Below are 23701 nucleotides of genomic sequence, written 5' to 3'. Positions count from 1 at the left end.
CTCTGTAGCGTATTGAAAATTGGTTATTTTACCCAGGTGGCAAACCCTGGTCACTTGATGTCACTCAAATGAAAATGATGTCACGCAATTGCTCAACTGTGATGTCACTGAGGCAGTTGTGATGTCATCAGTGATGTCACTCGAGCAACTATGATCTTATCCACCTTATTTCTAGCGGCCATGATGCCTATGGGTTTTCCTTCCGGTGTAATCCTCCCAGCGTTGTTGCTGACAGCTTGACAACCATCTGGGCGAACGGAGCAAATCACTAATCAGGTCCAGCTTGGCAAAAATCTTGTCGATAAATATCCCTTTAAGAGCGCAGTGCATCATGTGTGTAATCGCCTACTGTGGCTAATGTTAGCGGCTAGCTAGCTATGTTACATGGTAGTAAAACGCCACTGAATGACCAAATTGATATAACTTTTAACCATTTCGAGTAACACTGTTTCCATACGGATCACCAGCGTTAGTTTGTTGTTTATAACGATAACGTGGCTATATTTGTCACATTCTCTATCTAACTCTGATACACTGAAAATACTGGGAGGCAGGCCATAGCGTCTCTGTCGATGATTTGATTTGACAGTTCTGGGCGTTGGCGTTGGCCAATCCTGGCGTGTTCCACCCCCAAATCGATTGTGTTCTGGCGCAAAGCGAGTGGCTTCCAGGACGAACAGGCTCTCTGAGTCGCGCGCCTCAAACGTTATTTTAGAGCAGTGCAGTAAATACAATATTCCTGGAACGCGAGTTTAACGAGTTACATGTCCTCTGCATTCTACATCAAATAAAGACATTACTGTTTGTTTTATATGGTATGTTACATACTTATTGGCCAAGTTATGTTCAATTCAGCCAGGGTACAAGGGAGTATAGGCGGCCATATTTTCAAATCAAGTAGAATACTGTTTTAGGAAATGGCAAGCTGCAACAATAAGTCACGTTAAATCGGACCTTGTACCCATAATTATTTGTACAGCGGGGCATTTAAAAATAAGGTGGATACTAATCACAGTTGCTTGAGGAAGATGATCAGGAAGCTGGAAGAGAATAGAGGGACAGAATCTAGGGAAACAGTGGATGGATAAATCCAGAAGCAACATAAAGGTAATGCAACATAAAGGATGCCAACTGCCACAAAACACCAAAGAAGAAGAAGAGGAAGATGATCTTATACTAGATGATTGTGTGACATCACTTGTGTGGCATCACTTCCAGTTGAATGAGCAAGCTTAAAGGACCAGAAAAGCTGCTGAGACCACCATGCTCCTGAGAAGAGGGCTATGACTAGCATATGAATTGCACCGCTTACTTCAGCACCTGGGTGTGATTTATCATGTGGATGTGAAAGGCTGCCAGAAGAACTGTTCCTGTGCAAAGAAGGCAGTCCCATGCTACATAGGGACTGCTGCCAGGGACTGGCAACCAAATGCAGCAGGATACACACTGCCACACTTAAAAGCAGTGACAGCAGCAGTGACTCAGAAAATGACTAAAAGGCAAACATTCCTCAAAATAGTTGCTAGGACACTACGATGAATAACATTTGTTATATTCAGTGTAGTGGAGTGTTTTTGTTTGTTTTATTGTTAATGATAATCCAATTTTCTAGTTCTGGCCAAGTGGATGATTATTTTGTGTTCAACATCTGATGATTCTGTGCCACCATATCTGCTGATATCTGCAATTTGTAGTTAATAAAGTGAAATACATGTTTTGCTGGCAATAATTTTGTTTCTTCATTATCAAAATAGGATATGTTTTCATAAAAACAGAGACGTTGATAAGTTTAACTCTGTTTAGTTTGTCCTACAACAGGGGTCTTTTCAATTACTTTTCACCAAGGGCCACATTTTGCTGAGGGCTGGGGGCCAAACGGTGCCGGCGCAGAACATTTTGAGCATTTGAAGGCAGGTTTAGAGGAATAATTTGTTTTAAATGAACAGTTGTGATGTCATTATTCAGTCTTAACCACCAATATTTGATCATTTTCTCACTCCTACTGTATGTCACCACCTGCTCTCCCTACAGGGCTTGAACTTAACTTTTTTGACCACCTGCCAATATGGCTGCCATTTCGTGCCATTTTGTGTTATGTGGATATTTCATGCCTGAGTGCGAGCAACTGCAACTTGTCCCAATTTCCCCCCGGGGATCATTAAAGTCTTTCTGATTCTGATTCTGATTCAAAGTTACCAGCCAATTAGAATTTCCACTAGTCAAAATGTTTTTCTTGAAATAAACGAGAATACGAGTGGGTTAATTTAAGCATAAGTATCAGTAAGTGCCCGGGGATTCTCAAAGCCTGTTGAGGGTCACACAAGAACAAAAATGCACTCTTGAAGCTAAACAAAACCAAACCAACCAAAACCAACGAGTTAATTATTTAAATTTGTACTTCAATGTAGGAAAAGAAAAATAAATTCCAGCACGGGCCACACAGGGGCCGCCAATTGAAGAGCCCTGTCCTACAACATACCTTCAATTAAAGGGTTTTGCAAAAACCGTGGCGGCCATTTGCAATTTTTGCTGCCTGTAGCTTTCCAGTAGCTAGCTGACCAGGTTGCCCACCTTGAAGGTCCTAGATGTAATTTCTGGTGCACAACCTTTTACAACATTCCATGTCTGTAAAACCCCTTTGCCCCCTGGGTATTTGTAGTGTGACAGTAGGGGGGGTGAAGGTGTCTCTTGTATTATGTAAGTAGTGCAGTGCATGGAGAGAAGCAGGTGTGTGTATACATTTATAGACAAAGGTGTAGATTAAAGTGTGTTGATATTGGGGAGTATTTTTTTTATAAAGATTGTTGACTGTCCCACCAGGGAAAATAAAACAATGGATCGGACCACAATCTGTTTTTTCTTCAGGCCCGTTACAAATGACAGACTGTAATGAGGCAGTCTGCAAACATCCGGTCATTCAGGAAGTGGTCACCAGGGGCCAGTGAGTCTCTGAGGGACTGCTTCGAGTGCACGGACTGGAATGTACTGCTGGAGTCAGAGGAGAACAACATGGACGCTGACATTGACCAAATGGTTGACTGCATCACTGACTACATAATTTTTTGTAGAGACATTGTTATACCTGCGAGGACTGTACAATGCTTCCCAAACAACAAACCCTGGATCACTAATGACATCAAGGCACTCCTCAACCAGAAAAAGGAGGCCTTTAAGGATGGAGACAGGGAGAAGCTCAAAGCTCAAGCGGGTACAACAGGAGCTGAAGGGGAGACTAAGGCAGGCAAAGAAGGACTACAGACGCAAGGTACTGTAGAGAAAAAGCTGCAGCACAATAACACCAGAGAGGTGTGGAGGGGAATGAGGGCTATCACCGGCTACAAACAAAAGAAAAGCGAGGCAACAGTGGGGGTGGGGGGGGACGTGGACAACGCAAACGAGTTCAACCAATTACAATACAGCAGGTTTGACACTGCGGCCAATGTCTGCCCTGCCCCAGCCGGTACATCCATTCCCGCTCACTCTCCCACCACATTTCTCCTCCTTCTCTCCCACATGTCGACACCTCCACCACTTCGGCTGCAACTCCCCACACACCTGGACCTCCCCACACACCTCCCCTGCTTTTTACAGCAGAAGAGGTGAGGAAGGAACTAGGGAGGCTGCGCCCTGGTAAGGCAGCTGGTCCAGACGGTGTGTGTCCAAGACTGCCCTGCAGGATGGAACGGTTCAGGAGGACATTTGTCCCCACAGCCATCAGACTGTACAACTCAGGGCTCATGACCTGACTAGTGCAATACATGCCTGGACTCTGTGCAATAAGGGGAACTAGTGGACTTTTATCATTTTAACTACACTGTTGGTCTTTTTTTTAATATACATTTTATTGACTCTTTTTTTTATCCGATTCAATGAATTTTTTTCACAATTTTTTCATTATCACTCCCTGTTTTTAAGTTTTTGAAATATCTCATTTTAAGATAACCCTGTTTTTTTTTAATCTCTGTTTATACTTTATTCTTCTCTTCTAATGTGTCTTGTCATTTCATCTGTGTTTTATATGTTTTTATCAGACTGTATGAGCTGCTGGACACCTGAATTTCCCCAAGGGGATCAATAAAGTATCTATCACTTTGAAATTGAAACAGCATTGTGCTTTGAAGGTATTTATTCAAAGATATGTTTTTTCCATTCTCCCCACTGGATTATATACATTGGTCTTTAGTGATTGGGTAGGGAAAATGGAATTCCCCTGGCGGATTTCCCCTATGGAAATCAGTTAGAGTCAGACTGAAGAAGGAAATGGAGAATGTAATGAGTTGACAATTCATTCTGATATCAGGCAATATCATGTGCAAATATTTTATTACTGTTAAAATATAACATCACAATAGTTTCTTAATATTTTATCATGATTATAACGAAATTATTATTTCCTTTGTTTCCAAGGTGGAGGGGCCTCTGAGGGCTAGGAAGTCTGTACGGCAGAAGCTGCTATCCAAACAGCGTAAGCGTGCCGTGGTGGCTTGCTTCCGCATGGCACCGCTCTACAATCTACCCCGGTGAGTCTCACACATCTTCACAGCCATCATACTTCTGGAAATGATGAAAAGGTCAATAATTAAGTGTTGACATGCACTATTTATTTACACAACCCAATTACCACATTGCTCTAACCCAGGGGGAGGCAACCTGCAGTTCTTTCACCCCTCTCCATTGGCTTTGACAAAGAAGTATATGGAAATTAAGAAGTTATTTTTTTAGATTTTAATTTGCATTTATCATTATTGTAGGCCTCATGTGATTCTTACATTCTCCAATTGTAAAAATGTAAATTGACAATTTAATAGTGCGTGGAAGATGTGTTTGCTTTCACCGCCAATGCTGTTGGCTTACGGCCGGAACACACATCTTGCGTGTGCGTGGCGTCTGCGTGGCGTGTGCGTGCTTGCTGCGGCTGGCACGCCCGTGGCATCCACACAGGCAGCGTGGCTGGGGCGGCAGCAGCTGCTGCGCTGCTGCCTGTCTCCCAACTATCTTCCTATAGAGTTTACCATTTATTAAATTTGCTATAAACAATACAATGATGATTTTAACTGAAGATCGCTTGGGCTCACTTCAGAATCGAGGCAGTATGATTTGTGTGTGTGTGTGTGTGTGTGGTGGGGAGGGGAGGAACGAAGCCACGTTGTAGCCTATCTGGTTTTTCAGAGGGCAGGAGAACTGTAGCTGTGAGCTCAGCTCATCCTCTCGTCTCAAATCAAAACGAGCCTTGATTGGCAACCAGAGTCAAAAAAAATATGCCGCAAATTCGCCCAGAGAAATAAACACGGAAGTGTTGTGAGAATTTTATTGTTGATATAAAAGAGAATATGCTCTCAATTGTATAACATGGTAATTTAGGATGTTACCTGAACGCAACACAGGTGGTTACAGCCAATGACATGCACGGAAAACGTATGTATGTGTGTGTGTGTCTCTGACCCAGTGTCAGTGTCAATAAACAGCTCCATGGGAGAAGAACCACTTCTTGCTGCTGCTCTGGGAGTGCACGCGAGAACTGCTGCATTAACCCACTCTGCTAACAGTTATTATGTCTGCTTTGAAAATAGTGCTTGTATGATATGATTATGAACAGAAATAGGTCATTTTTAATGTGGATTTCTGTAGAGACGCTAGAGACACGCGCGCGGAAAGCTGAAAAAATAGGCTTCGGTTCTATTCTCTAGATTACACGCGTCTCACGCTCGCAAGACACGCGCCTGAGACGCGCGTCTGATGCCGGTGGTGTGGCTGCTGTAACCTGTTAACATGGGAACCGAAATGAAAACGCCACGCAGACGCCACGCAGACGCACAGCACACGCAAGATGTGTGTTCCGGCCGTTACTGGTATGCTTGATTTGCAGTGAGTAATTAGCAAACAATAACAAAAGTAAGATTGAAAGATATTTCCAGAACAAGCACACTGAATCTTCTGAAAATCTGGCTGGGCATGAGAGAAAGAGAGTGATTTCGGAACTGCTGCCGAAAGCATAAGCGGAGCAAATGTACTTTTGAGAATTGGATCAAATCTCCAAACTATTGCTAGTTTAGTGGCAGCTCAGGAGATAGTGAGGCGATGGGGTGGAAAGCTGTTGACGGACAGTGTATACAGGAAAGAATAGTTCATTAAAATATTGGAGCGTCTACACTCAGTATTCTCCGACTTCAAAAACAAAACTGAGATAGTTCAGAAAATGAAAGATATGCCCCTCTCCGCAAAGACCATAAAAGATAGTGCCATAAAAATGGCAACAAACCAGTCGGCAAGTCGAGCATATGGTTTTGTGGCTCCAGACTGATATGCTATTTATTTATTTTTGGCCTGAAATGGCTCTTTTGATAGTAAAGGTTGCCGACCCCTGCTCTAACCGAACGTAACAAGCCATCACTAAATAGGGAGGGAGGGGAGGCATAGTTCTTGATTGTGTGCCCATGTAAACCCCTCATCACCTCCCTAATGACATTCTCTCCTCTGTTTTGTTTTTTGTTTTTGTTTTTCTTTATTTTTTTGCATAACACTACCCCCATCCTCCCCCAGATACAAAAATAATAATTACTTCCTGAACGGCTATCGGGAGGTTTGGCTGGAAAGGGCGTTCAAAGCCTCCAGCTTTGACCGCCTGTTCTCCTCACTGACGGTAATGTGACCCGGCAGGGCGAATGCTTCATCTGTTCGACCCCCTTCATCCACTAGGCTGTGGACCGACCTCTGCCTTAGCAACCAGCTGTTTCTGCACTGTTGATTCTGATTGGTCAGCTAGAACGACAAAATTCAATTAACTTTATTTAGAAAATGGAAACACACTGCAAGGAAGTAAGAGAGAAAGAAAGATGCAAACTTTACTTTCATTAGCTAGCCAGCTGGTTTACAACATTATGTTTGGTTGCAGTAATGTAAACAAATTTCTGCTTTTTATGTCATGTTGCTTTCTGCTAATATGATGATTTAGAGATGTGCTAGTGATTTTTCAACAGATCTGTGTCTTAATTAGAGACAATACCTGTGTGGCTTTCACCAAACATGCTAATGGCACGTTAAACCTGAAGGTGTCGCCCCTGATGATCTAATCAGGGGTGACACCCATGTGTTGGAAAATGGTTTATCCCCCCTAAGTTGTGCATGTTCTCCTAATCAATTTCACAGCCAGAATGAAATAACTGTCAGATAAGTTAATGACCAAACATGACCAGTCAGAAGAGCCAGTGGGTGCCACATCGACCAATCACCACCCTGCCTGAAATGCACTTCCTGTAACCCCCTCCTTCCCCCCACACCTCTCCTTCCTGTCTCCTCCTAAAACTCACCAGAACCCACCCTAATTGCCACTGTACCTCCCTTCCCACTCCCCTCCATTACTCCCTACCTCCCCTCACCTCCCCCTCCCCAGGCATCGCTCTATCAACCTCTTCATCCCGGGCTATCAGAGACTATGGATAGAGGCAGAGGAGTACTCCTTTGAGGAGAAGCTAGTTCAGGATCTGGCAGTAAGTACTGGGCTCGCCTTGCCTTTGCCCCGCGTGCCCTGCGTTGGCACCCCCCTGCCGGTCCTGTCTGCTGAATGCTTCTTTAGCTCCGCGCCCGTCGAGCCTTGGGAGCGCGCCCGGGTGGGGACCTCGCCCAAAGCGACCAGGGGCCGCCGTTCTAGCCGTGCGAAAACCTCCAAACTGAGATCCATCAGGGGTCAGAGGCTGCATGACCAACTCAGGAGGCACAGGGGGCGCTCCTGCGCTCACAGCTCTAGAAAAGCAGGCTATGCAGTGGTAAGGAGGGCCTTTCACTAGGAGGCTGTCACTAGCTGTCTGGCTGTCAAATCTGGAGCCAACCCATCAGTTGTCGTTTCGTCTCCGCTGTACTTTGTAAGTCTGTAGTGTGAGTGTGAAGGTGACGTTACGTTCTGTGGCCGTCACGTCAGTGGCATGCTCGCGTAGTCATGTGAAGATCACATTTCATATTAGATCTTTGTATGCAGAGGTACAGCAAATTCATTAAGTTCATAAAGTTTCGAGCGATATAATATGTCTCTTACATACCAAGTCAGCAGCTCCCATTGCTAGGCCTGTTGCTGCTAACGAGCAGTCCACACTGAGTTTGTCAAAATATCCACAGGGGAGTTGAGAGTAAATTAAAAAGTTGAAAAGGGCATACGGTATATTAAAATTTGCTCTGATTTCATGAAACAATTCCTCCATCACGCACACTTTTACTAATCAGGAAATGACAGAGCATTTTTTTCCCTCTGCTGTCGGGTGAAATTGCTATTGACAGAATGATCTAGTTTTGCAGATGATCAAGTCAGATTGCAAACAATTGAACATGGATTCAGGTAGAGTTTGGTAGAAGACTATCCATTGAAATGGTGCATTGCTGCTGGTTTCTGGGCCGTGGATATAAATATGTTGGTTGGTCACCATATCATTTTCACAGACTGTTTATTTTATTTTATTTTATTCTTTCCCCATGGTGCTGAGCCAGCAGGCCTCACCGGGGTCACAGGGTGGAAAACTCAGATCAGTCACTCACTCACTCACTCAGTCAGTCACCAATCAGTCTGACAACTAATAAGACTCTGAGACAGATTTCGATGTAGATCCGTCTGTGTTTACAGTCTGACGACATCTCATATATCTGTTTATAGAGAATAGCCGACATGTCATCGGGACCTAAAACAGCTACAAAAAGTATTGATTGATCAACGCCATTCTCGTGTCAATCAGAATGTAAACGATGACCGCGGCGCAGAGAAGCTTGGCACGGATGTCCGTTCTTCACCGGAAACCACAAAATATCAGCCGTCTGTCCCAGAGTCTTATTAGCTGTCAGACTGATAGACTCTGGGTTCCCAGATTGCTCGCTCGCTCACTCAGTCATGGACGTTTGGTGAGTTTAGTGGGAATAGGGGCTGTAGCTATGGATAGGAAGGTGGTAGAGAGTCAGGATTCGAGGAATGGGTATGGGGGTGTGGCATGGTGGTGCCATGACGCTGAATGGCCACACCACTGCACTGTGAGCTTAAAGGTTTGCTATTGTTTTTGTTTTTTGTGAGATGATTTGACAAACCCATGGACTGCTTGTTAGCAGCAGGAGGATAGGAACAGGAGCTTGTTTAAGCTGACAGCTGGCAGAGGAGCTAATATTGTGTGCAGGTCACAAGTACTGCAGGTATGCAAGAGACAAATTATATATAGATCCAAAATCGATGAACTTATTCTTTAAACCCTAAAGCTTGCTATTGGATATTATTACAGCCTCAGATACAGTAGCACAACATACAGTATCAGATCATGATTCACTATTGCCCATATGGGGAAGATGATTATTTGTCAGAGTAACTGCACCAAAATTGAGGAGTAACTTGTCCAATTCTAGCAGTTTGGGCTCTTGAAGCCTGGGATAGTTTTGATAGTCCCTCTTTGACGAGCTTGTGTACCGTCAGGATATCATTCTCCATGTTCATACTAGTCATATTATCACATGGCTTAACTGCTTGCATCTGTTTGACTGCTGTAACATGCATGTCTGAGAACGGGTTCCTACACTCTTCATTCCACACTAGAACCTCCTCGTCCTCCTGTCCCGTCCACAGATCACCAGGACATGACAAACCTCACCTGCATGCTACTGCTAGTTCAATGTTAATCACTCATTTCAGTGTTTTTTTTTTTTTTCAAGTGTGTGAATGGGCACAATTGACTTGAGTGTTTTCCTGAGAGTCTGTGAACATGTTGAGAGGCTGCTCCTGAACTTGGAGCTGTTATGTGGTGGGATGATTTCTTATGAAAGGGGTGAACAGTGGGGGGATGGCGCGCTATGGCAGAGCTAACTGATGAATGCCTGTGGACTCCCGCAGAAAACCCCCATGAAGATTGTGGAGGAGGAGCAGGAAGAGGAGGCTGAGAACAAGCCAGACCCTCTGCACCAACTCATCCTCCACTTCAGCCACAACGCACTGACAGAGAGAAGGTGAGAGAATTACATCACTAAATATGAGAGCAGTGGCGTGCCTGACCAAGTTGGTGCCCTAGGCAAGATTTTTGCTGGTGTCCCCCCCCCCCTCCCCCAAAGAAAATATAATAACAATTATATCGCAGCTAATTCCACCACTGCAGTGCAGGCTCAGAATCGCCCTTTCCCAGTGGCGCTGCCCGCGTCAAAAATTTGACGTTTTTTGGACTTTCATCCATGTTTAGAAGAATATTTAATTTTAAATTAACATTAGGATTATACTGTTGTGATGTCATTATTCAGTATCTTCTCCTTTTCTCGCTCACTTTCATGTAAGCACCTGCTCTCCCTTTAGTCGTTTTACACTACAACAGACAGCAACACAGGCATAAACACTGAACTTATTATTATTATTATAGAAAACCAGATTATGATGAAAATCAAACACTTTTGAAGAGAGAGCGTATGAAATAAGATTAGAGCTGGGAAGCATAAACTGTTTTTAATGCATCTTGTTGGTGGTATAAACACAAGACAGCCAAATCCAACAATTTCTAAATTCCCATTTCTTGCCACCAGGGGGTGCTGCAGCACCCTCAGCACCCACCTTCCAGCTCCCTTCCCCCACTCTGGGAAAAAGCTCTGAGCAAGTAGAAGGGGGCGCGGCCGCGCAGGGGGTGGGGTGGTATGGATTAGGGACCATGGTGAAAGTGCTGCAGCCCAGGCAGCCAGAAAGCCAGAATTAGAAAAATGATTTCACTATTATTTAAAGACTTAAGACGTTGTTCTGCTTATTTTTCGTCTACTATTGTAAAATAATAGTAGGCCTATTATCATGAAAAAGTATTTGTAAAATAAATTAAAAAAGTCCCCCCCCCCCCCAGAGTATGTTCTGCTGAGATATAGTTACATCACTGAGTACGAGAGATTATGCTCTCCTGACTGTCCTGAGTACCGTATTTACTATAATGGAGATAGAAGGTGAGAGTTCTGGTGAGAGTTACATCACTGAATATGAGAGAGTATGTTCTGCTGAGAGATAGCTGCATCACTGAATATGAGAGAGTATGTTCTGCTGAGAGATAGTTACATCACTGAATATGAGAGAGTATGTTCTGCTGAGAGATGGTTACATCACTGAATATGAGAGAGTATGTTCTGCTGAGAGATAGTTACATCACTGAATATGAGAGAGTATGTTCTGCTGAGAGATAGTTACATCACTGAATATGAGAGAGTATGTTCTGCTGAGAGATAGTTACATCACTGAATATGAGAGAGTATGTTCTGCTGAGAGATAGTTACATCACTGAATATAAGAGAGTATGTTCTGCTGAATACCGTATTTACTCTAAATGCTAAATGGACTGCATTTATATAGCGCTTTTATCCAAAGTGCTTTACAATGTGCCTACATTCACCCATTCACACACTGATGGTGGCAAGCTGCCATGCAGCTGGCCAGCCATCAGGAGCAATTTGGGGTTCAGTATCTTGCCCAAGGACACTTCGACATGTGGAGTGGAGGAGCCGGGGATCGAACCCCCGACCTTCTGATGGGTGGATGACCCGCTCTACCTCCTGAGCCACAGCAGCCCCACTCTAATAGTGGCTAGTAGTCAATTAAAAGCCGGCCCAAAATATAGGGGAAAAACAAAGGAATAAAGGCCTGGTAAGTTACCATCTGCATCTGAGGTAAATAAATGCCTGGGCCAATATTAGAGGAAATATGGTATGTTATGATCTTTATATAAACCAGACACAAGACATGATGTGCATGTCAACCAGGCTTTACTGATGACAGCATTAACCCCATTCTACGGAGTGTTACATTATCATGACATGGTATGCTTTGTAAGCTCCCAGCATATTTATGAGGTTTAACAGGGTTTATGAGATCTGTGGACTAAATCTTGAGAAACATTAGTAGTGGTCTGAGATGGAGGCTACCAGTCGTCTTGATCATGATGTCATTTATTTACAGTAATTATATCAAGGTATCACAATTCATTTTACAATGATATATTCTTGTTTAAAGTCCTACACATTACCTTTACCTTTCAGAGAAAATACATTATTTTTCAACATGCAACTGTGACATGTCTTTGCTTCTTTTCAGTTCCTTGGAAGAAGATCCTTTATATATTGCGTATGCAGACATGATGGCAAAGGTGCTGGACTTAAGATTTCTCCTCATTGTGATCAAAGAGTATATTCTGAATTGCATATTACCTGTCTATACTTTCCTATCAACTTAAATTAACTGAAATATGAACTTTGACCTTCAACCTTTGCTTGTGTCGTCAGAGTTGTGCGGAGGATGAAGAGGAAGAGGAAGAAGAGGAAGGGAAAGAGAAGACATTTGAGGTATGATAGAAAAATAAATATCTAAATAAAATATATATTAAAATATATATATATAAAATATATAATAAATATTTTCATTTCAGTTTATGACAGTGTTTTTAACTCCTACTCTTCATTGTAGTTTTAGTTTGCTATACCTACGCTGAGAGTGCTGGCTGGGAGGGCTGGCATTTCTCTGCTGGGGGCTTGGGTAATAATGGGTGAGGGTTGGCACAGCTTGAAGGTCTATGTCTGTCTCATTTCAGTGCTCCTGATGGAATGTATCTGCAGCTTATCTGTCTCCATCCTGATGTCAAGCCAGTGAAGAATGAGAAAATAGCACCATCATCGTTGCCAGTTAGATAGATAGTGTTAGTGCATCAACCTGAACTGTGGATGGAGAGAGGTGTCATTGTATTGCTGATGAAGGTGGCTGCTCTGACCTTCCACTCTTTTTCTGTGTCTCCAGGAAAAGGAGATGGAAAAGCAGAAGATCCTGTATCAGCAGGCGAGGCTGCACGCCCGCGGGGCCGCTGAGATGGTGCTGCAGATGATCAGCGCCAGTAAAGGTGATGAAAGTCTGATCTCTCTTATGGCTGCCAAGAATTCAATGAGTCTGGCTTTCAGTGGAGAGTTTTAATGTCCCAGGAAACTAAAATGCTGTTTTCCATCCAGACAAGATGACAATACTGCAGGAAATACTGAATGCTTCTGAAATATTTTGTGTGGTAAAAACAAGTTAATTTTGTCAGCTTTTTTTGCCTTCTGATCTAGACCCAGCGGATTTCTCTGTTAATTGACTCGCTTAATTTATTAGTCAAAATGTGCTTCTCCTTTCTACACTTTGGTAAAGGAATAGTTCACCCAACAATGAAAATTCTGTCATCCTCTCCTCCCCCTCATTCCAGGTGAAACACAGGTGAAGTTTGTTCATATAACACACCGGGAGGTTGCCAGCACAGCTCAGAGAAAACCATACTGCAGTACAGTACAACTGAGGTCAATGGTGACTGGTTTTCTCTCCAGTGGTGCTATTAACCTCCCTGTGTGTTATATGGACAAACTTCACCTGGGTTTCCGCTGGAATGAGGGGGAGGAGATGACAGAATATTTTGGGTGAACCATTTGTTTAACACAGTATCTAAACTTGCAGCTTTTAACTGACACTCTTTCTCTCTGCTTAGGCCGTTTGGGCCCCATGGTGACCTGCACCCTCAAACTGGGCATCTCCATCCTAAATGGAGGCAACGTGCAAGTTCAACAGGTCAGCTCATACAACCCAACCTTATTCAACATTAGTCTATCTATTCTACAGTATCAACCTTTTCAGTTGTAATCATCTATCCATCCATCCATCCATCCATCCATCAACATCTATTTTTTTCCAAAATGAAGTTTGTCCATTTTCAAAAAAAAAAAAAGTACGATTCATCCTACTGAAACAGGCTTGGATGATATCATTTCGGCCAATGGCGACATTTCATTTTAAAGCCTTCATCGGCCGATACGATGGCATTCCGATATCATCGTGCATCCCTAAAGTTTTAAAGTGTTTTATTGAACGAATGTGAAGACTGAGTCATCACAATCCTGGCTCCTGATTGTCCGTCCTCGAATTCAAATGAGGTAAACAGCCTGAGTGGAGGATTTCATTTCAAATGCTGCAGACTGGACTCTGATTGGACAGATTTCAAATGCTGAAGACTGGACTCTGATTGGACAAGTGCACATATCTCTTTGAAGTCCAGCAACACATGCACATGCACACACACGCACACGCACACACACACACACACACACACACACACACACACACACACACACACACACACACACACACACACACAGCCTCCTAGTCAAACCCCAGGAGATGTACCTAGCCTTCCCTCCATCTCTCTCTGTCTGGCTGTCTGTCCCTCTCTCTCGTGATAAGACACAATCAATGGCACTCGGGTCCAGGTGTGTGTGTGTGTGTGTGTGTGTGTGTTTTAAACAAATGCTTAGTTTTAGTTTAGTTTAATTTCAGTTGCAATTATAGTATTTTTGATAGGGATGGTATTTTTTAAAGGTATAAGTTCAAAATATATATTAATATATATATAATAATATATATATTTAAATTATGTTTAATGTTTATTTACATCCAGTTTTAATTTAGCATAATATTGCTAGAAATAGAACCTAAACAAAAAGACAAAAACTAAAAAATATCACCTATATTTTAATTGTATATTAGTTTGTTGACAAGATAGTTTAAGTTCAGAGCGTACCTACTAAGCTGTACTCTATAGCAGGTGATTTTTACTGGAGGAAGTTTGTGAATGCTTTCTTTCTTCTCTTCTCATCACAGAAAATGCTTGATTACCTGAAAGAGAAAAGAGATGCAGGGTTTTTCAAGAGTCTCTCGGGACTCATGCGGTCTTGCAGGTACAGTGATATTAACCACGGGAGAGGGAACTGCTGCCCACACATCAAGCCCCTGTGTTTGACTGTTTGAATGTCTCCACCTAGTGTCCTCGACTTGAATGCATTCGAGAGGCAAAACAAAGCAGAAGGACTTGGAATGGTGACAGATGAAGGATCAAGTAAGTGAAGACGAGTCAAATTAGATTAACCATTTTATATGAGGATGGCTCCTTGGCTGTTTTCTCTTGAAGTCCAGTCGATGCCTGTTGTTGAAGCACCTGTAGAAGAGATGTCATTCCTGATAACAAAAGAACAGAAAGATATGGTTTAATTGAGCCCTCTTTCCTTCACATAGCTAAATGTTGAACCATGGCTACATGTCTCTTTCAGGGAGCGTGCCTAATGCCTATGTTCCCTCAACCCTATGAGGGAACATAGGGCTGAGGGAACAGAGGGCTGAGGGAACAGAGGGCTGAGGGAACAGAGGGATGACCTCTTTCACTATTGTCTCTCAGATCTCTGTCGCAGCAGCTCAGTGTCCATTACAAAGATTTACATACATGCTAGTAGTGTCTAACTTTTAGTTTGTGAATGGCCCTGGCAGAAGAAGCAAACATCAAAATTGCATTGCCAGTAATGTGAATTTTGATGAGTGCTCATAATTACTGCCTGCGCTACAATCCCAGAGTCGACAAAGCGATTAATGTGGTGTTTTTAACATTTTATTTTCCAGTCAACATGGCAGGAGTGAGTTGGGAATACTGTATATGATGGTACCTTGTACTACGCAGCATGTATCCGGAGATGTATTGGAGTTTAACCTACGCAGCATGTATCCGGAGATGTATTGGAGTTTAACCTACGCAGCATGTATCCGGAGATGTAGTGGAGTTTAAACCTGCCTTCTGTCAACTCAGTTTACCGACCTTTTTGTTGGTGAAACAAGAGTTTACCCAACTTGTCAAACGCTTTCTAAGATTTCAGTTGTATCTTTCCCCCCTCAATATTTTATTATAATTTAGATTATATATATACGGTATATAGTATCGATTGTAGCAAATCATCTCAGACTGACATGAGTTACATAAAAATAAATATTTTAATGTTTATTCCATGTATTATTATTGTTATTATTATACATATTGTTGTTCACCTTATGATGATCGCCAACTGGACTTCATAGTTTATTTACCACTCCATCACTGTATATATCTGTTCAGGCAGAGGAGTAGAGAGAGATTGGCCAGATGCAGTAGGTGGTCCGATAGATTTGACTTCATAATATGTCATAATATTTACAGCTTTTTTACTTGCTGTAACGTAAGGGCATATGTGGACAGCTTTTTTACTTGCTGTAACGTAAGGGCATATGTGGACAGCTTTTTTACTTGCTGTAACGTAAGGGCATATGTGGACAGCTTTTTTACTTGCTGTAACGTAAGGAGAGATGTGGACCGCTTTTTTACTTGCTGTAATGTAAGGGCAGATGCTGTAACGTACAGTAAGGGCAGATGTGGACAGCTTTGTACTTGCTGTAACGTAAGGGCAGGTGTGGACAGCTCTTTTACTTGCTGTAACGTAAGGGCAGATGTGGACAGCTTTTTTACTTGCTGTAACGTAAGGGCAGATGTGGACAGCTTTTTTACTTGCTGTAATGTAAGGGCAGATGTGGACCTCTTTTTTACTTGCTGTAATGTAAGGGCAGATGCTGTAACGTACAGTAAGGGAAGATGTGGACAGCTTTTTACTTGCTGTAACGTAAGGGCAGGTGTGGACAGCTTTTTTACTTGCTGTAACGTAAGGGCATATGTGGACAGCTTTTTTACTTGCTGTAACGTAAGGGCAGATGTGGACAGCTTTTTTACTTGCTGTAACGTAAGGGCAGATGTGGACAGCTCTTTTACTTGCTGTAACGTAAGGGCAGATGTGGACAGCTTTTTTACTTGCTGTAACGTAAGGGGAAATGTGGACAGCTTTTTTACTTGCTGTAACGTAAGGGGAAATGTGGACAGCTTTTTTACTTGCTGTAACGTAAGGGGAAATGTGGACAGCTTTTTTACTTGCTATAACGTAAGGGGAAATGTGGACAGCTTTTTTACTTGCTGTAACGTAAGGGGAAATGTGGACAGCTTTTTTACTTGCTGTAACGTAAGGGGAAATGTGGACAGCTTTTTTACTTGCTGTAACGTAAGGGGAAATGTGGACAGCTTTTTTACTTGCTGTAACGTAAGGGGAAATGTGGACAGCTTTTTTACTTGCTGTAACGTAAGGGCAGATGTGTACTGGAATATCGTCACGAGGAGTGTGATCAAATGCCCTAGTAGGAAATGTGGTCCCACAGCGGACATGTCCAGCATTAAAGGGGCAGTTCTCCCCCAAATCCAAAATACATATTTTCCTCTAACCCTTTAGTGCTGTTTATCCATCTAGATCGTTTCCTCTCACCTGTAGTGCTGTTTATCCATCTACATCGTTTTGGTGCGAGTTGCCCAGTTTTGGCAGAGATGTCTGCCTTCTCTCAAATACAATGGAACTGGATGACACTCAAAGCACCAAAAAATACATTTGAAAAACTCAACAGCAATGTATCTTTTCAGCAATCATGACCTGGTTACTCAATAATCTTGTCTTCAATTATCTTGAGTCAAGATAATCCACAGTCCTTGTTGTGAGCAGTTTCATGTAGGAACTATTTTCTTTTGACTGAACTACAGAACGCTAGCTAGAGCGGGTGTAGTGCAACAAGGTCTGAGGATTATCTTGAGTAACCTGGTCATGATTTCTGGAAAGAGACATTGCTGTGTTTTTTCCCCTTTTTTAAAGCAGCTCAAAAACAATCAATATAATTTAGATCTAGGGGGGGGGGGTATTTGGGGTTTTGGGGTGAACGGTCCCTTTAACACAAGGCCCTGCATCTCTCCTGAACCTGCCCACACTCACTTCACTTGGCACTTTTCACATCCAACTCTGCCCCATCTCTTCATCCTTCAGTCCTTTGCTGTACATTTTCACCAAATTCTGTCTTTAACAATCCATTGTTTCCTTGTGCCTGTGTCACTGTTTAAGAATGTCTTCACTGTGACTGAGTTTGGTTCACATCTTGTCACAGATGCAACCCAGACACAACTCAGGCAGGCGTCCTATGATTCCCACCAACCGTCCCTCCTAAAACAACTTTATTTTCTTTTTAACTGCATGACGTTGTCTTTTCACCCCTAGCTGATGTCTTCATATCTCTCTTTGTATTGTAATTCAATGTCCTCTCTTTTTTGCTTATATCTACGTGTATTGGTTTGTCTCCTTCCTGTCATTTCAAAACCCATCGATGGCAGGCCACTCTCAGGGTAAATAGTAAATTTAGATGGCTCATATGGCTATGCTACCTACAGTATGGAAGCGTATTGCATGCATAATTCAAATGGAACTGTATTGTGTAAAATGGCCATGTACCTACATTAGAATTTAAATTTGCCACGTGTACAGTATGTGCAAATGTATGTCATTTGCTTTTGACATTTCCTATACTAGTATTGACATTTCATCTAAACAGCAATTTGCACCATTTATTTTTAGCTTTATTCAAAGGATGATGCAAATTGGAAAATTTAAATGCATTTCCCGAACTGCATAGATATGTTTCATGTGATTATGCAATAATGGTGTTAAAATTATAATTGATATGTCATTTACCTTATATGGTTTTCCACCATTGTTTTGCACTCTCTTATCATAGTATTCACATTATCACATGCATTTCCTACCAATATGGCACTTTACAATACACACAGCTCATTGGCTGTGTGCCATTTGAGTGTAATCACCTGCTAATTGATTAGAATCATCTGTTATTTTCCTACCAAGATGGCCATGTGGTGATGTAACAGAATACTATCAATATGATGTTTTATATTTCATGTTCAAAGACAATATTATGCTGTAAAGGTGGCAAACATAGAATCAGAATCACTTTTATTGCCACAGTATGCAAGTTACATACGAGGAATTTGTCTTAGTGTCTGTATGCAGCGTAGTGGTCAGATCAATACAGAGATAAGAAGTAGGAAAGCTAGCTAAAGACAATTACAACATTGCAAGTGCAATCAAATTGAGTAAATATATATACATATGTACATGAGTGGAGGAGTGTTCCGTGGATAATAAATATGAATTTACGTTGAATGTACATGAGATTTACAGAATGAGTTAAATAGGCAGTGAATTTACATGAATTTACAGTTGGAGTTAAATATGAGTTTACATTGAATGTACATGACATTTACAGTCTAAGTTAAATAGAAACATTTACTGTTAAACAGGCATTACATTAAATATGAGTTACAGTTAGATATGAGTTACAGTTAGAACATAAAAGGATGTTTTATATTTCATGATCAAAGACAATATTATGCTGTAAAGGTGGCAAACATAGACCATATAAATATATAGATGTAACCGGAGATTGGTCCTTGCTGGCAAAATGTAAATGGTTATCCAAATGTAAAAAGTGAAACAGCATCTCCTGTCTTTGCCATTTAATACACTTGCCACTGCATTGATTCCCTTAGGGCATCTACTGTCAGTCATTCCAGTAACCCCTTCCCCACCATGATTGATGTAATATCACCTCAATCCGTGTTTTCACCATTATGTGATCGATGGATGGCTCTCTTGGCCTCCTTATGAAATGCTACTGCACTTCCAGAGTTGCACAGAAGCAACGGTTATTGTCCCCCAAAACCAGCAAGCAGAGAAAAGCAACAATCTCCCTCCAGGAAAAAGCCCCATAAAACATCTTCAACCTGGTGCCTCAACGCGCTACAACGAACAGCTTTGCACAAGCTCCATGGTCCACAGTCACTCAAAGCTGAAGGATCTTTTTCACCATATGCTGGTAAACGTATACAAGTCACTTCTCCTGTCAGGTAGATTAGTAAAACGGTTTGTGAGCCCTCACACCGTGTACATTTCAGCCGTCAGATATCCCTCCAGACATCGAGGACCAGAAGCCTCCGCCCCCCGGGCAAGACAAGAGCGTGACCCCTCTCTGAGTGCGGGGTGAATCTCTCCCTCGCTCCACTGGTACAAAAATGATTTTTTTTCTGCTTTCTGGGGACAGACGGGCATTTTCAGTGAACACTACCTACATTCAAGTGTCGATAACTAAAGAACGGATGAAGGCAGAAACAAACTTTTTTTTCTATGAAAGTAGAGGCTCTCTTCTTTCTTTTGAGACATTCTGAACAAGATATTCTGGAAGATATTCTTGGAAGATTAGTGAAAATGTTCAGAAACTCTGGCGGGGAAAGTGTTAAGGCAGGTCTTGTGTTGCGCAATCAGAAGTAGAATGGAACGAGAGAAAGTGGGGAGTTCCGTGAAGCTGGCCAAAATATAATTCCGGTTCCATCGTGAAGTGCATTTTCTATTTAAATGAAATGTCAGTACTAGTATAGGAAATGTCATGCAAATTACATGATTGAATTTTCATTTTGAGCCAAAAACGGCACATACAAGTGACATATTTAAATTCAAATGTAGGATTGTCATGGCTATTTTACATATTACATTTCCATTTGAGTTATGCATGTGATACGCTTCCATATGCTACCATCCTGAATGTCTCTATCTGTGGTCCATACTGTACACCCTGCTTTATTTGATACCTGGCCCTTTCCTCCCCCATGCCCAGATGCATTAACCAAGAGCTCTGGTCTGTAGGGACACACTATGCATGCTGACTGTTAGAGTGTACACACTCCTGGATCTCCAGAATCCATTGCTTGTCTTTTGTGTGAGTTGACCATTTCCTCCATGTTAACATGTACTAATGCAAGTCCTATACTGATGCTCAAATCTCTGGTTCTGAGGCTATCGGTACCATCTCCTCAGATACCATCTCCCCAGGGTGTGACTGAAGGTTTGTATCCGCAGCCTAAGCAAAGCTTTGTCTTGCTTTGGACTTGGGGGGCTATTTCACAAAGCTGGTTTCCATACAGATGTTTAACTTTCACATGATATTGGAATGTACTTTGCTCATTCTGTCATAGTTTTGTCGAAAGGAGTATCTGCAGTATCTTTTCTGAAATGAAGTCCCTCATCGGGACAATCTTGCCTTACATGTGAAAGTTACCTGACTACCTCCAGCTTATTGAAATGTCCTGGTGTTTCACTGTTGTTGATGAAAGAGCATTTTTACATTCAGCACTTTGGATTCAGATTAGAACCTGCAATCTAAAGGCCCCGGACTTCAAAAATGTTTGGAACATGAAACCTGTCCTGTCTCCGATTGAAGGCATCTGAAGGCAGTTTCACATATTATTGGAGATCATATTGTGTTAATAATGACTTATTAAATGACTGTATGAATTCGGCATTGTTTTCACCAATGTCACTTTTCTCCCAAGGCTCCAAGGTGCTACAGAATGATGATTTTACTAAGGATCTCTTCCGGTTTTTGCAACTTATGTGTGAGGGCCACAATGGAGGTGAGATCTTCAAACTAATTTCCATACTATTGCCTTATTTGTATATGCATTTTAAACTGAGCTGTGCCCACCTCATAAACATTGGTAAATGAGAGAATGTTTCCTGTGTTAGATTTCCAGAACTTCCTGAGAACCCAAACTGGAAATACAACTACAGTCAACATCATCATTAGCACTGTAGACTATCTGCTACGTCTTCAGGTGAGTGAAAACCAGGACTCCCTGGAAGACATCTTGTATGTAATAATAATAAAAATAAAAATAAATACACCCACAAAAATGCACACACTTTACCAACCATCATGGTCATTGTCATCGTTCATTCTCATTTTCAGCAGTATACTAATGTGATCTTGCTCTTCAGGAATCTATCAGTGACTTCTACTGGTACTACTCTGGCAAAGACATCATTGATGAGACTGGACAAGTCAACTTCTCCAAAGCTTTAGCTGTGGCAAAGCAGATATTCAACTCGCTAACTGAGTATATTCAGGTAAGACCTGAGGATGAGACCTCAAGTGGCAACAGTGAATCTACAGTATAAAAGCTGAAACAACTTTGTCCAGGTTTCTTTTTTGTGATGATGTTTTCTCCTCTTTCCTCAGGGCCCCTGCATTGGGAACCAGCAGAGTCTAGCTCACAGCAGACTGTGGGATGCAGTTGTTGGCTTCTTGCATGTATTTGCCAACATGCAGATGAAGCTGTCTCAGGTACACTACTCCTTGAATTTTGAAAGCATCTTCAATTACAATTTTCTGCGTTACTTTAGAGAAAACCGTTCAAAGAAGGATATACTTTTGAAAAAAACTTTGTATCTCCTTTATGATTATAATTTAGGCAACAACAGCATATGCTAATAATGTATGGTATATATGAGTGAAAATATGTAAGTAAGAGCTGTGATATCCTTGCAGGACTCCAGTCAGATTGAGCTGTTGAAGGAGCTGATGGATTTGCAGAAGGACATGATTGTAATGATGCTGTCTCTGCTAGAGGGTAAGCGCCTGAAGCTGTTGAATCTCAAAGAAGAGCAGGAATCATCGTTGGTTGTAGCTGTTGAAAATACATATGAATATATTATGTGTGTGCAATAAATGTGGAATACAAATGTAATAAACCAAATTATTGTGTTTTCTTCTGTAATTATGCCACACATTGAAAGAAGCCATTGCTTGTGGATGAAAATGCACAAGCCTTTAAGTCTGTTCCCTCTCTAGGTAATGTGGTGAACGGAACAATTGGAAAGCAGATGGTTGACACTCTGATGGAGTCCTCCAATAATGTGGAAATGATCCTCAAGTTCTTTGACATGTTCCTCAAGTTGAAGGACCTGACAACCTCAGACAATTTCAGGGAGTACGACCCTGACCACAAGGGCATCATTTCCAAGAAGGAGTTCCAGAAGTCCATGGAGAACCAGAAGCAGTACACCCAGTCAGAGATTGATTTCCTGCTTTCCTGTGCAGAGGCTGACGAGAATGACATGTTCAACTATGAGGAGTTTGTGGATCGCTTCCACGAGCCAGCCAAAGACATCGGCTTCAACGTGGCTGTCCTGCTGACCAACCTGTCTGAGCACATGCCCCACGACTCCCGACTCTCCACCTTCATGGACCTGGCAGCGAGTGTGCTGAGCTACTTTGAGCCTTATCTGGGGCGCATTGAGATCATAGGCAGTGCGAAGCGCATTGAGCGGGTGTACTTCGAGATCAGCGAGTCCAGCCGCGAACAGTGGGAGAAGCCACAGGTCAAAGAGTCCAAGCGCCAGTTCATCTCTTATGTGGTCAATGAGGGCACAGAGAGTGAGAAGATGGAGATGTTCGTCAACTTCTGCGAGGACACCGTATTTGAGATGCAGCTGGCCTCGCAGATCTCCGAGCCAGACGTGGTGGAGCGACCTGAGGAGGAGGAAGAGGAGGACACGCACAGCTTCCTGGAGGAGTTGACCGGCGAAGAGGAAGACGGCGCTTTGGAGTCCGTCTCAGCCTTCACCACCGCATGCCGCGCTGTCAAGAAGAAGATTGCCGGTGTCCGCCAAATGGTTTCCATCAGCAATATGCGCAAGCAGTTCAAGAAGATCAAGAAGCTGAGCATCAAGGAGATGATCGTGGGCTTTTTCTCCTTCTTCTGGATGCTGTTCACCGGCTTCTTCAAGGGAATTTACAGCCTGATCTTTGGTTTCTTCCACCTCATCTGGTCCTCCATGTTCGGCGGCGGCTTGGTCGAGGGAGCCAAGAACATTAAAGTGACGGACATCCTGGGCAACATGCCTGACCCCACCCAGTTTGGGATCCACGGTGATGCGATAGAAGGGGAGAAAGTGGAGGCGGGCGAGTCAGCGGGAAGCATTGACCTAGCTATGGCGCAACCTTCTGACAAAGCAGAGGTTGACATGATGATGGAGATGCTGAATCCGCCGCCCAAGAAGGAAGGAGGAAAATATGTGGAGCATGGCCTGGGTGAAGTTTCTGAGCCCGACTCCTCCACTGTCGATAAGAAGGTATGCGCAAATTTCATGTATC

General features: G+C 42.5%; 1 protein-coding gene across 1 annotated transcript in view; it reads left to right on the top strand.

Annotated features, from left to right (window-relative positions):
- Positions 1 to 23701, top strand: part of ryr3 (ryanodine receptor 3) — a gene marked incomplete at its 5' end in the record, with an annotated part of 215243 nt that overhangs the window by 175823 nt on the left and 15719 nt on the right. Inside the window, 15 exons of the mRNA XM_083643307.1 lie at positions 4408 to 4520; positions 7391 to 7763; positions 9851 to 9963; positions 12065 to 12116; positions 12253 to 12312; positions 12761 to 12860; positions 13476 to 13555; positions 14642 to 14718; positions 14803 to 14876; positions 21099 to 21179; positions 21292 to 21380; positions 21544 to 21672; positions 21785 to 21889; positions 22094 to 22175; positions 22397 to 23679. Coding sequence (XP_083499433.1) covers positions 4408 to 4520; positions 7391 to 7763; positions 9851 to 9963; positions 12065 to 12116; positions 12253 to 12312; positions 12761 to 12860; positions 13476 to 13555; positions 14642 to 14718; positions 14803 to 14876; positions 21099 to 21179; positions 21292 to 21380; positions 21544 to 21672; positions 21785 to 21889; positions 22094 to 22175; positions 22397 to 23679 — 2811 coding nt within the window. The remainder of the gene's footprint in view (positions 1 to 4407; positions 4521 to 7390; positions 7764 to 9850; positions 9964 to 12064; positions 12117 to 12252; positions 12313 to 12760; positions 12861 to 13475; positions 13556 to 14641; positions 14719 to 14802; positions 14877 to 21098; positions 21180 to 21291; positions 21381 to 21543; positions 21673 to 21784; positions 21890 to 22093; positions 22176 to 22396; positions 23680 to 23701) is intronic.

The sequence above is a fragment of the Poromitra crassiceps genome (genome assembly GCF_964638095.1).
Source record: "Poromitra crassiceps genome assembly, chromosome: 9".
Lineage (NCBI taxonomy): Eukaryota > Metazoa > Chordata > Actinopteri > Beryciformes > Melamphaidae > Poromitra > Poromitra crassiceps.
The sequence above is the reverse complement of the archived record's forward strand: the minus strand, read 5'-3'. Positions and strand labels throughout refer to the sequence as shown.